The 14,136-nt window shown below is 37.2% G+C and overlaps 1 protein-coding gene across 2 annotated transcripts in view; it reads right to left on the bottom strand.

Annotated features, from left to right (window-relative positions):
- Positions 1-65: 65 nt before the first annotated feature.
- The window catches only part of edar (ectodysplasin A receptor), a 44,400-nt gene continuing 30,329 nt past the window's right edge, over positions 66-14,136 (bottom strand). The window contains exons 6-12 of one of the 2 annotated variants that reach the window (XM_015040815.1): positions 7,468-7,545; positions 7,213-7,338; positions 7,039-7,113; positions 4,395-4,467; positions 1,663-1,990; positions 1,476-1,539; positions 66-637 (exon numbers count right to left, since the gene is read on the bottom strand). In XM_015040815.1, coding sequence (XP_014896301.1) covers positions 252-637; positions 1,476-1,539; positions 1,663-1,990; positions 4,395-4,467; positions 7,039-7,113; positions 7,213-7,338; positions 7,468-7,545 — 1,130 coding nt within the window. In that variant the 3' untranslated portion in view covers positions 66-251. The remainder of the gene's footprint in view (positions 638-1,475; positions 1,540-1,662; positions 1,991-4,394; positions 4,468-7,038; positions 7,114-7,212; positions 7,339-7,467; positions 7,546-14,136) is intronic. The other variant, XM_015040816.1, reaches the window with a different exon arrangement.

Raw genomic sequence — 14,136 nt, 5'->3', positions numbered from 1 at the left:
TTTTTTTTTTCCCCCCCCCCCTTTTTGAAAAAAAAAAAAAAAAAAAATTTTTTTTTTTTTTTTTTTTTTTTTTTTTTTTTTTTTTTTTGGTATTTGGAGTTTAGCTTCTTAAAATATAAAGAAATGTGGACAAGACGCCCACTGGCATTCTTCATGTGATGGGGTAATTTTGTACACATGTATGTAATGTCCTACTTGTCAGGGCAAACGCTGTCCCTGCATAAATGTGTACTTAAAGACCTCCTGAATATTCAGACACTGGCACAGCGCTGGGAGGGAGAGGTGCACTGGGACGGGCACACCAACTGGCTGTGGAAGCTGTTGATACTCTGTCGTCCAGCCACTGCCACCACCTCGCTGGTTCCCAGCACATCCACGCACAGTGACTCTACAGCGTCCAGCCTCTCGATCTGCACCAGCCGTGTGAGGAGGTCGGGGATGCTGTAGCCGGCCGTGCTCACTCTTTCAAAGAGCTGTAGGCCGTCGCTCATGCCGCCGATCTCATCACGCTTCAGGCCGAAACTCTCTGCCAGGTGCCTCCATGTCTTCACCACAGCCGCCTCGCTGCTGTAGGAGGAACTCAGCATGCGGCTGGCCTTCTCCAGGCAGTCGAAGGGAAGCTCTGTAGGGCTTAGGCCTGAGGAGAGGACACGGATTTAAAGATAAAATGTCAGATTATCATGTTAAACAGTAACAAACGTAAAATAAAAAAGTGGTTTGTCACATTAAAACCACTTTAATGTATTTTAGTACATTGGATATTGCGTATGGGCCAACCACGTTACCCCACACACTGCCCCACCAAAAGACTTTGAAGGGGCAGCATTATGTATTTTTCAGGTACAAAGTGGTATTTTATAACACAATCAAGTTACTATGTCAACTTCAGTTATCATAAAATGCTAAATATACGAAAATGACTTAAAAGAAATTTGTTTTTGTAATTTAACAACTTGAAAAACTAGGTCTCTGTCCCTTTATGAAGCATTTAATTTCACTGACAAGCAGCTTGTATAATGAGCTCAGCAGATGCGTAGATCCACCAGGTATTTAACTGCTGAAGGAGCTTAATGGGGGATTCGCAGGGGAAGGCTCCTCTGTGAGGCGTGGAAACTGCAGCTCCAAAAAGGAGATTAAAGGATTTCCCCCCCAAAAAATGTCAATTTTTACATAACACTGCCTCTTTAAAAGACAGCTTTGTTTTTAACCAAAGGCAGTACTACAGAATATAATTCAGGGAGTATGAATTCAAAGGCACGTCACACTTGAGAGTTTCATTATGCAAAACTTTGTTTTAGTCCATCACATAAAATCTCAATAAAAAACATAAAATTTTGTAATTGCTACCTGACAAAATATGAGGAAAAAACACCAAAGTGGTCATCATTCTCAGATGATGCATTGTTCATTCTTGTAAAACAATGAAAACATCAATTACAAGGCTTGGCAGAAAGTTTCTCTTCTGATTGACTTACCCTCGGTAACATTGCAGGTTCTAGCATACAGTTCTAGTATCTTTTTCCTTCGACTCTGTAGCATCTGTGTGGTATTGAAGAAAAAAAAAAACATCTTTATGAGATTATAAACGGATCCTAAGTTATAAATCTGTTCATAATCATATTCTGACTTCAGTACAGTCCTTAAAAAGCTTTGTCTTCCTACCCCTGGGGTTTTATTGTTGTTGATCCCGTTCATGCTGCTGATGTGGTTGCTGGAGGCAATGTGGTTGACACTGTTGATGTGGTTGGGACTCTGGATGTTAATGGTGTGGCTGGCTGCAACTATAGGGGCACCATTGGATGTGCGGCCGCGGTCCAGGAGTCCCAAAGAGAGCAGAGAGAGGTCGGGCTTGTTGCCCAGGTCCACGAGGCACAAGTTGGGGTTGGGAGACGCGCTCTCGACAGATCCCTGCTTGTCAGACGGCGGCTCCTCGTCGCTGTCGATGCTGCGGCTCAACAACTGCTCATTCTCAGATGATGCATCATTTTCACTGCATACACAAACGAAATAACACTTGATATACTTATATTTATTAATATTTCAGTTTATATATATATATAAGCAAACATTTGACAAGTCGCCAACAAAAAGTGAAGGATGTTGAGGAAGTTTTTATGAATTTTGCCATTTCCATCAACCCTTTGAAACGGCTGTTTACAGTTATTAATGCTAACTGTACCGATTAGTCTAATTGAGCTCATATTGCTACTATAAGATGATAAAGACAGATTAAAATAATTTGTTATCATTTTATCTTTGTTTGAAATAGTAATGAAAGTCTGTCCAACCACAAAGCTGTTTAACAATGACTGCACTCTTACACAAGGTACGATATCATCTATGCTAATACAAATAATGACTGATCATGACAGAAGGGATGCCTAGTGGGGTCTCTTAGTCATAATAAATGAATAAATGATTTACCATCTGTTGACAATAAATCAGTTTTTTCTCTCTGAAATTGCTTTTTATTCCAGCTGCTATTTATTTTGAATGAATCTTTATTAAAAATAAAATTTTGAGTATTGATTTTGTGAACTTTTATATTTTTAGAGAAAAGGTGTACAAAAGTAAACATTTAGTCAGAACTGGCACCAAAATCAGTGTTAAAAAGGCAAAATCATTGTTTTTGCTTTAAAAAAAATCCAAGTTTAGAAATTTAAATTGAACTAAATATCATTGAGCTAAAGACCACAGTTAACGTAAATAAAATAGTTATCACTGACTTTAACTTTAACTATGAAATCAAGTTTATAATAAATCAGTCTATAACTCTTATTGAAAATAATGTCACAAGAAAAGCACATCAGTGTTTTTGTACTGATTGAAGCCTGGTGCCTTATTCTTTGTAGCTGTTTATAGTATTTAAAGTTGTTAAAATGAACTGGAATCAACACTAGCAAGCATGAGATTTATAAAACTGAACAGTCAGAAAACAGCCTGGGTATCAGTGCATCTCTAACCTTTACGACATGTCTGTAAATCACAGGAAGTTGCTATCTTGTTTCCACATCTTCTGATGTTTTTAAGCAGTTCCTGAAACAACGCTGCCTTTTACAACACAATCCCATATATTATAATTTTATCAACGATCCTCTCTCTTCCCATCTCCTCTGGATTTTCTTGCAAAAGCACCTTGTTGACAGAGATACACACTGAATGCTATTGTTTTCATGTCCTATGCTCTTTCTTCCCAAACACACACCTACACACAAGATGCCATTGTTTCCCAGATATCTAACACCCTTTCTGGCAACTAATGCAGTGAGTTAGCACATCCTCTGGCATCCAGCTTTAATGCGTTGTTGACTGCTGTTGATGCAAATGTGTGTGTGTGTTCCATGTGCATGGATGTAGAGTATCTGTGTGTATCATCTCTTTAATTCGCTGTTCTTCCATTACTATTGAAAGACAACAAATGAAAGCATACATACAAAAAGCATTTGAGTAATTAAACAGATTGGTATACAGACATAAAAAGTCTTCACGTTTCAACATTTCTCTCTGTGCACTCGCCAGTGCCGATAAAGCATGATTGTCCTCTCGTGAGGTTTGAGGGGTATGCAGAGAGGAAGGAGAGAAAACCTTCACTCTTTTGTTGTCTGGGAAGACATGCTTTCCCCTGACGGTGGTTTTATGTAAAGATTGGAATAAATACCACTGTGCACCGTGACAACTAACGCTTTTTCTCAGCATTTCTTATGCTTCAGGGCTCAAATGTGCTGCCTTACCTCATAGCCTGCACTAAAGCCACATAATTGGGCCTGTCTGCTTTATTACTTAATTAAAAAAAAAAAAAGAAAAAAAAAAAACTCAGGTCATATTATTTTACACATACTGTACGTACTCGCAGACACAAGAAGAGATGCCCAGAGGGCAAGAACACAACTACTGCAAAGGCTGGTTTTGTGGCAGTTTAATTATGGGCAGATTGGAATAAATTATGTTGTGCTGAGTCTTTGTATCCAGATATACTCAGTAAGTTAGAATGTGCAGGATCAGAAAACGCACTTAGGTTTAATTTGCTATAACCTGTATTTAAAAATGTAAGAACTTTAAAAATCAGAATAGAAAAACTTTATACATCTATAGAATTTGTAGCATGATTGTTGGTTGACATGCTATGGAAAAGAAAAAAAAAGGTTTATAGTTCTTTTGTATATCACAGCAAAAAAGTTACCTATATGTCTTTTTATACACAGTATCAAAGTATGTGGTTTCAACGGTATAATAATAATTTGAACATATCCTCCGTCAGTAGGTACCTGATTGTGTGTTTTACCCAATAAGATGTTAAAAGCTTGATTAATTTGGTAGATTTCAGGTTTTTTTTTATTTCACATGACCACTGAGGCATAATCTCTGCATGGTAGCACGTCGGATGTTTTCCTCACCTTTTCACCGTCTTCTGAGGAGCTGCTTTCAATTTGTCATATTCATCTTTCTCAGAGAAAATCACCACATTATCTATGAGCAGAAAAAGAAACAAAAGAACTTTAGTGAACAAAAAGTAGCACTATTTTGAATGAAACACACCCATCATTAAACTTCAACTAATTATTAGGATGAGTTAAAAGATGAAACAGAATTCATTCCTCAGGCTAAACCATTTTTACACTAAACATCAGCAGGATCAATGCATAAAACGATTAAGGTGAGTATTATGATAAATTGCACTGACATAATGGCTACTGATAGGGGCAGACAGCCCAATGAATGGATATGAGAAGGAGTAAAGGGTATGTGTGTGTGTGTGTGTAGTTTGAGTTAAAGCGTATGTGTCTTTCATCTCAAAGCCTGATTATGTCAGTGTCTACATGAATGACAGCTAGCTCCGGTAGAGCTCCCAGCAATGGGCTATGCTCCCACTTACACACACCAAAGTGCATTCACAAACACACACACACACACACACACACACACACACACACAGATAGCTATTTGGAGCAATGCTTGCAAATAATACAAACATCTAGCCATCAATAACAAAGCTAAGAAACGAACCACAACATCGCATTACTTTTTCCCTTCCATTTTTGAGTTGCGTTAAGTTTGCAGCTACATTAATTAGCATGCGTGTCTGTGTGTGTGTTTTCCTTCACACCACATGTAAGTGGTTAGTCAGTCAGTCTGCGAGTGAAATTGAACAGAGCATCATTGTGAGGAGAAATGGCGCCTAAAGCAACATATGGCTTTAGCTTTGGAAACTTCACATTCCATCACGATACACTCATCATGTCTGTCAGGATGCAGCACACACGCACACACGCATGCATAAGGAAAAGTGCAATTCCCACACACAGGCATTTGCAAACATTGTGAGAGAAAACACCAATAAAAACACAATGAAAAAGAATTTTGGAGGCTATTTAACTTTAGCCATTAAAATGACTAAAGTTCATGCAGCATTTTAAACTACATGGGTCAAGCAGTTTAGTTAGTGGATGTAGTGTTCAATAATGCTTTATTTTGCTGCTTAATTCTACCTGAATGATTTGATCAGTCATTAAATTTGTGCTTGTTCATCAGGCTTACTGTCCGGCAGTTACCAATGAGCCATTAACTCAGTAACAGTGTAAAACCCAAACTTACAGTTAAGTATGTCTTTGTTTTGAAGCAAGACTCTCAGTTTAGATTCTTTGTTTACTAGTTTAGCAACAGCAGCACTGCCAATCTCGAAGGTGCTAGAAAATGGAGCTGCTTAGCACGGAGGTCTTTGTTAATATATTTTCAGATACTAAATTATTCATGAGTACATCAGCTCAGTAAAATCTTTTGTTTCATGGAAAGAAGACAGATATTAGTTTGTAAACAGATTTATGATATTAATTACAGTTTGTCTTGTTTCTGCTTGTTCCTATATTTTAAATTCAACTGACTGATGTGTTTAAATCACATCAGTTTTCATTATTTTGAAGGTGCAGCATTTTAAACTACAAAAATTGTTTCTGATGTATGTGATCTCATGGATTTCAATAAATGAAATGGGTAGTAAGTTTGAACAGAATATATCATCTTTTTTATGTCATTACTCTCTTCTGTTACCCCTTGACGTCAAAATTAAAAGGAAAAGATTTCATGGGTGGTCTTTCCGGAAATCAACGCCAAATTTGTCGCTTGTCTTTTTTTCTTGTTTTATCCACAAACGGGGACTTTTCACTTGTCAACCAGTTATTTAATATTAAAAGATGAACTGAGTTTTTTTCTTTTTCCTATCAAGGCTCACAAAAATAATTTAGATGCTCACAAGTAAGAGATCACATGTTCATATGGGCAAAACACACTGCTTGTAAAATGACAAAAAGAAGTGAATATATTATAGCTGCACATAGCATTAAGATCTTTTAAAGTCTAAAAAAAAATTATATTTTTTACATTCTTTTAAAGTTAAATTGAATTGAATTTTAATTATTTTTGAATTTAGACTTTTAGACATTTGATTTTGTCTCAAATTTAACAAACTGTAAAATTTTACAGTTTCCCATGTTAGTTAACATAATTTTTAATTATATAAATTATGTTAACTAACATTGGAAAGTGTTTGATGGGTGGATTGCCCTTTAGATTTTCTTCTAATATATGAAAATAATAGGCTTTGTATATGCACAAAATGGACCAATAAAGGTTAAACTTATAAAATGTCATTAGTGAAGACGCCTACATGAGTGAACACGGCCAAATTAACATGTGCTCATATTAAAAACAATGAAATGACGATTCTGTCAGTCAAATCAATGAAAGGTACTTTTAGAAAACACATGAAAGCAGATCAAAATTGTGGGCAAAAATGTGGAAAAGGTTAAAATTATGAACACTTGTATATAATAGGATTACTCTTTTTTTCATGTAAGTATGGCAAAGGATAATAAAAGCCAGGATGAGGTTTATAACCACAATAGAAGTTTTCATGTAGACAAGTTTTTTTTTTTTTTTTTTTTTTTACAACTGAAGACTTCCGATCAAGGCAAAAGAAAAACAATAAGAGTAAAAACACAGTCTGCCATTCATTCATGGGGATGTTTGTGTAGCCTGTCTCACCAGGGACATCTTTCTTGTCATCCTGTTTGATGGTTTGAGCCTCCACAGCTTTCACAACCTGGCCAGAGCAACATGCTGCACACAGAGAGGGAGAGGAGAGGGAGAGCAAAACGGCATAAAACACAAAAGCCTTGGATGTTAAACTGTGCAAATCTGTTTCTGCGCTTAACTCACCATGGCCACCCGGCTTGGCCTTCAGGATATAAAACATGATGATGAGAACGATGGCGATAGCCATGATGAAAATGGTTGACATGGCGATAATAAGCGCTGTGGCTAAATGACCCTGTCCAGGTGATTCTAAAGAAGGCAGTCATGAAGAAGGGAGCAATGCAAAATACATATAAATGAAATGAAACAATGAAAACATAGACTGATTGGAAAACAAACAAATGGAGAAAGATTTTGTCAAAGTGAGCTTGTGCTTACCTTTAATTCGGTGAGGGAAGACTGTAGTGCTCCCAGGGTTAATTGGTGGTTTTTCTTTGGGTTTGCTGATTTGCATACCTGTAAAACACATGTCCACACAGAACAGATTCATGTTACATTCCCTAGTATTTGACCGTTTATGAAGTATTTGAAATGTTTCAGGAGCCATTTGGCTGCCTAGAAGGCTGGGACTACACCTGTGTAATGGATAACAGTGGTCCCAATTTATAAGAAAGTGGGCAGGAAAGTGGTTCCAACTATCAAGGGATCACACTTCATAGCTTCTCCTAGAAAGTATACACCAGGGTGTTGAAAATTGGGCTTTTTTTTTTTTTCTTCTAAGCATTTTGCTGGGCTGCTGTGCGGAATTGGGGTGCCTGGATTGATTTGATAGTGCGATTCTCATTACAAAGTTGAACTGGTTACCCAGTGTGGATTGGACTCCGGTGGCCCTGCACCCTACCTGTGACTCTGTTTTCAGGGACAAGATCTTTTTGTATAGTCATGAAGAGGAGGGTGTCTGTTTTTTTAAACCTCAGGTTATAACTTGATATTTGAAGTTGATGTGGTTCCTTTGGCCTCTTCAAGGCATCACCTCTAGAGTGCAGTACAGCAGTTTGTAGCTGATTGTAGCTCAACCTGGATATTGTTCTGACATGGGAAAAGCTGTACTGCACTTTCTAAGCACAGGGTCAGTTTCTGTCTCAAACTGAGGAGTCCCAGACTCTTGGCGTCTTCCTCGTGACTGACGGTAATATGTTAAGTTATATAGCCCCCACTCAAAACATTAATAGATTCATAAACTAAACCTATTCAGTTTATGAATAGACATTGTTTGGCAATTTGGGTTAAGTTGTCTTGTCCCATGGACGCCTTCCAATTACCACATGACTATTCTTTTGAATGAGTCACGCTGATAGTAAGGAGCTAGACAGATTGTGACCTCATCTGCAGTAATGTGAACCCCGTTCCAGTGTTTAGCAACTTTGTAGTGGAAAAAAAAAAAGAACTGCAGACTCTTCTTATGCTACCAACCATTGAATGCAGGTAGATTTTAAAATATAACTACAGTGAATGTTATGTGCCTCAGGCAAAGGTATAAACTTCAAAGGGACATTGTTGGCATAAGGATTATCTCGAGACATTTGTGGCACTAAGGTATACCCAATCCTTTAGAGTTAGACTACCTCAGGCAAGCTTTCTATTATTATATACCTGCATTTATATGTGTGGCAGAAAGGGGAAGAGCCAAAGCGAGTGTCTAATTTCACATGCTTCCATTGCTACTACATCTGCAATGAAAACACACTATATTGAAGCTATCCATTAACAAAACCCTTCACGTTATAATCAGAGCTTCAACAAAGATTCATTTCTTTTTAAGAAAACAATTGTGTACTTGTGAAAATAAAATAAACGTCCCTGCAGTCAAATCCTAGGGCAATTCTCTATTTCTCTAAGTTCCTCTTTGACCTTAATCCCCCTTTCTCTGCAATGCACTTCAGAAGATTGTGTATAATTTCACTGACAATCAGACAAATGCATTAGTGGCAGAAATGTCTTCATGGCCAGATCGGGGATCATGAAGAATGTGAACTGAGAGAAGGTTGTGGGAAGAGGGCCTCAGGCCTCTTGGTGGCCAGAAATCATGGGTCAGAGCACACCCACCTTCAAGTTATGCCTTCAATTTGCAGCTGTGTTTACGAACATTTGCAACTGCATTGAGACACAATACACAATGTTTCAGTGCCAACAGCTGGCATTTATGAAGCCTGTTTGGAATGACATTAACAAAATATGTTCATAATGGTGTATATAAACTGCAGTCAGAATTGGAAATGAAATTTACAAACACTTATCTCATTTGCTACACTTTTAAATCCTACATAAAGGAAGTTTCGGAGAACTTGTATCTTGCTGACTTTACTCTGCTTCTTTATCGTTTGTTCTTCCAAGCTGATTATACTACATACCTCAGCATAAGTTTTCTCTTGTCATATAATTTTCAACAGAAAGATTAAGGTATACTAACCTCGTCTGTTGGGGTAGTTTTATCCAGACTCTAGGTACTTCTGTGTATAGTGTGCTCAAAATCATTCCTGAATGTTGCAATAGTTTATGTGGATAAACTGTAGTTTTCACAATTCACTACTCTGATAAACTAATTTCTCTGCCACCACAGAATCTGTTGGTGCCTTGCTGTCCTGTTCAATACATTTTCAGGTTGTGTTAATAAGCAGAATTTGTTTTCCAATGTTGTTCATTCTAAAGTAGGATTATGTAATGTTGCTTCCAATATTGAATCTTACTGGACAACCTTCATTTCTCAGAATTTACATATCAAGCACCTAAAAATCCTAACTAATTACATCTATTACAATGTAATTTCTCCCAGATTCAGATATTTTTTCTGATATTTTAATAACCCTGATTTCTTTATGCAACATGCTGCTAATCTTTCCGCACAACTTTGCCAGGGTTTCCATTGATTGCAAAGCGGACAACTTTTTGCATATGGGTTTAGCAAACACTGACTGATGCTGCAAGGTTGTGAGAAGTATTAATGATAAAGTTGGCTCAACAAGTAAACTCAGAAATATAAACCGCTAGAACAACATGAATGACTGCCACAACAAGAACAAAGGGGATGAAGAAAGTAACTAAGAAAAAAAGTCCCAACCTTTGTTTTAAATGCATTTTCAAGCTTATATGACATGGAGGTATTAGTATGTTCAGCTACAGGTTCTAGAAAAGTAAAAAAATAAAAATATTTGCTTGCTCTTGAGATTCTGTTTCATCAATAGGCTCTGGCTTATAAGTCTTTACTAAAACCAATTTAGTTGAAAACATGTTGTTTTTACAGACACAGGCAATAGATCTGACAGTGACATTAATATAAGAAAGATATTTAACCCACAATGTTCCCGAGTTCACATGCCAGAATTCCCTAACGATGGTATGTTAGCTTTGGCACTGCATTTAATTGGCTTTTTTTTTTTTTTTTTTCTAAATACCGCTGCCTGACATTATTTCACAACCAATAACACTTCACAGAAGCAAATCATTGGCACTGGCAGCAGTTAAAGTTGATTTTTCATTGTGATACATTTTCCCGTTGCAGAACACAAACTTTTTTATTGGGCAGTGTGGATAAAATGCAGACCTCACTACTCCATCTGTCAATATATTGCTCCCAGTCCTCCCTTATTGTTGCCCTTCTGGAGTTTTCATCAGCTCAGCTCCTGCCTCTTTCCTAATAGAGCCGTAAACTCCCAGCAGCTTATAAATCACGCCTTTTAATAAGTCTTTCATTTCACCAAGTTGATATACTGTTGGCCTCTTGGCATGTGCCTCACCACTTCCCATACTTTCAGGGCTTCGTGTAACCGCACACACACATACAAATGTATACACACCAGCGCCATGTGGTTGAAGGCATCTACTCGGGATATGTGTTTACACTTTCTTGAATGAGGACATGAGTCTGAAATTCCGTTAGGACTTTGTGGTTAAATCTCTTAATCATGTTCTCCTGGGCTGAAAAAGAACTGCAAAATGCTAAGTCTGCCAGGCAATACAGGTATGCCAATCAAAGCAACCTGAAAGAATCTAAGTAGCACTCAAGTGTAGGGCTAAAAAAAGGAAACACTTAAAGGCAACATATCATTTGGAGCAAGAATACCAAAAAATCTTGACATTAAATGTAAAACAAATCACAATCTTCAAAACAAATAAGTCACTTTCATATACAAAAGTTACATCACAACCCCATCCAGAAGCCTGTCTCTAAATTATTAATTTTATTTCGATATGAATATAGTGGCCTCACATTCCTAAAAATATAATATACCCAGTGATCAGACATATAAATGAAAGAACTTTATCCAAACATGATAAAGGTTCTCATGTTTATTATGAAATCCTCTTAACAAGAAAACGAAGGTCTCTAAAAAAAAAAAAAATGTCTGAGGTCTGAGTTTAAGGAAGGAATGCTTCCTTTTTTTTTATCATATGTTTTTTATAAGCCACATTATAAGAAGAACATTTTTACTCCAGCTGCAAACTTCTTTTCCATCCAACACACATGTAGAATTACTTTAGAGAAACATTTTAAGGTCAAACTATGTGTTATTGTAGATAAATTACAACTGCAGATGGAGTGATAGAGTGGTGCAACATAAGTTTCTATGATTTCACATTATGACAGCAACTTTCATTAATGTATTGCAGTTTTGTCTCCACAAATAAAACACGGACTCATTATATGCACAATCACTGTGCGACCCTGAAATACGACGTGTTCTGGTGACACGAGATGATTGAAGAAATGTGTGAGCTGCCACTGTCAAACGTAATCACCGGACGTTCGGTGGACGTTCAAGACAACGTTTAGCGGACGTGCTCCAAACATTCAATGCAAGCTGGGAATGTTGGTCAGAACAGGAGGAGGAACTGCAACATCTACCTGAATGGTGCAAGTATTTTAGTATTTCAAATTATGTTTATTTCTTTTACTGGCATTGTTATAGATTGGCTTTATAATACACCATTAGGATGCCGGCTTGTTAGGTCCCCAAGCTGCTGCTTGCAGACAGCATTTCTCCTACCTTCCTACTCGTCACTGGAAAAGTCACCCGTTAACCTTGACTTTATGAACTCAAGCTTAAGCATTAGAATGTGCTATTATTACTTTGTGTTGGTTGGACATATTGTTTTATGCTGAAGACCTAAATTGGCATTTAAAACATAATGATGGTATTTTCTGGAGTATTCTTGACTTCTTTGTGCTTGCCATTGTATTACAGATTATCAGGCATAAAAATATTTAACTTTTATGAGCTACAAGCACAAACACAATTCGAATAGAAACATTATAATAAATGACTATGTATGTTTTTTTTCAGAAAAGATGAGATTTGTCTTGTAGTAGAAAGCAAGAGTTGACTTTGTAGAATAAGATTGAGTATTGACGGTGAATTGCCTGTGTGTATTCAGCTACAAATTTGGACGTTGAAGGCCATAGAAAATACAGGGAGAAAGGAGAAAATTAGCAGGGCCTACAGCTTTTTATCGCAACCTGCCAAAGAGTAGCATCAAGGCAAGTAAAAACATGCTAATCATCCGTCTTTCTCATACCCGCCGAAATTTTAATTATCACACAAGCACCACTAGGCAGGAGCCAGGGTAATTTACAGATTACATGGCAAGTGTCAGCCTGCCATCACCCAAAGCAAATAAAACTCAGACCTCAGACAATTTTTTTCTTTTTCTTTTAGGGGAATCGACCTTGGTTTTCCTGTTAAGAGGTTTTCAGTGTGGAAGTAAACAGGTGAACTCAACGGTAAACTGCGGAGATGGCATGCAATTAAAATATTATGTATAGACCTTATGTACTAATGCTGTTGTGTAGCTGATTCCTCTTCCTTCTCTACAGGCCCAGACCACTTTTTGGGGTTAACGTCTTTCAAAACACACACATTAAATATGACAGAAGAAGAATAACGTTTGTTTCCGGATTCTTTAATTACACAGCAAGGGGATTTTGAGTAGCTGCAGGTCCATAAATATTGTTTCCAAAACAATCAGAAAAAAATGAGAGTGAGAAAATGCCATTTGCTCAATTTGGCAAATGGATTTAAGTAAAAAAATCTGGGCAACAAACAGAGAACACAGAGAAACAAGGCAACCCCTCAAATTGTTTTTATTCCTTTTGTCATTTCACACAAATTTAATTGTATTTTCCCAGGAATTTACTTGGAAAAACAAGATGAACATAATTACGGCTGCATTTCTAAATACTTTACAAATAAAATTATTAAAAGTACTTGGGATTTTTTTTTTTTTCCAGCCACATCATTTCCATGTTTGAAGCATGTTTTATGTCGAACATTATATCAGAATTAAATATAATTTTAAAAGGTTTATACATGCAACATGCCCTGCATTAGGGGTTGTGAAACTGTAGTGAATCAATAGGCATTTTTTGTGAGTACACAAATGTCACAACATGGCATTGGAAATACGAAACGTGTCCACAAATCAAGACAATTATGCCAGTATGCATTTTAGAAGCTTTAGCAAGTTGGTGCAACTCTTTAAAAAGCCTGTGTAAGAACAATTGAGCTGGATTTGCACTCATGCGCATACACACAGATCCATGTGCAGATAGTGTGGAGGTATGCAGGATGATTAGTGAGACAGTGATGTTATCGATGAGCTGTCAAACACTCAAGAGGAACTAGAAAAACAGCAGCACCAGCGGGGAAGTAGTGTGTACACTCTTGTTACTGCAAGTCAAACTTGCCCACATGGTAGAGAAGTGACTCCAGTGTCTGGAAAAACTCAGCACAACCTGCGACCTCCGGCTGTTTCTGTTTCCCAAAACTTAGTCGGGCATTTCAGCATCTGCTTCCACCTAACCTGTCCTTTTTTATTTCCATTCCATGTGGCAGAAAAGCTTCACACTGCGTAGCCAAATTTGAGGAAGCCAAATTTGTGTTTTATGATATCAGCTAAGCTGTTTCATTTAGTGCATTCAGCTAGACAATTCCACCCAGAAGACAATGGTAGCAAGAGAATTTAAGCAACAAAAAAAAAAAAAAAAAAAAAATCGAAAAAATATTGAAAAGGATGGAAAATTTTAATTTTTTTTTGTTTCCTGGGGGCTTT

This window comes from Poecilia latipinna, unplaced genomic scaffold (assembly GCF_001443285.1).
Source record: "Poecilia latipinna isolate Pla-1442-1.1 unplaced genomic scaffold, P_latipinna-1.0 Scaffold529, whole genome shotgun sequence".
Lineage (NCBI taxonomy): Eukaryota > Metazoa > Chordata > Actinopteri > Cyprinodontiformes > Poeciliidae > Poecilia > Poecilia latipinna.
The sequence above is the reverse complement of the archived record's forward strand: the minus strand, read 5'-3'. Positions and strand labels throughout refer to the sequence as shown.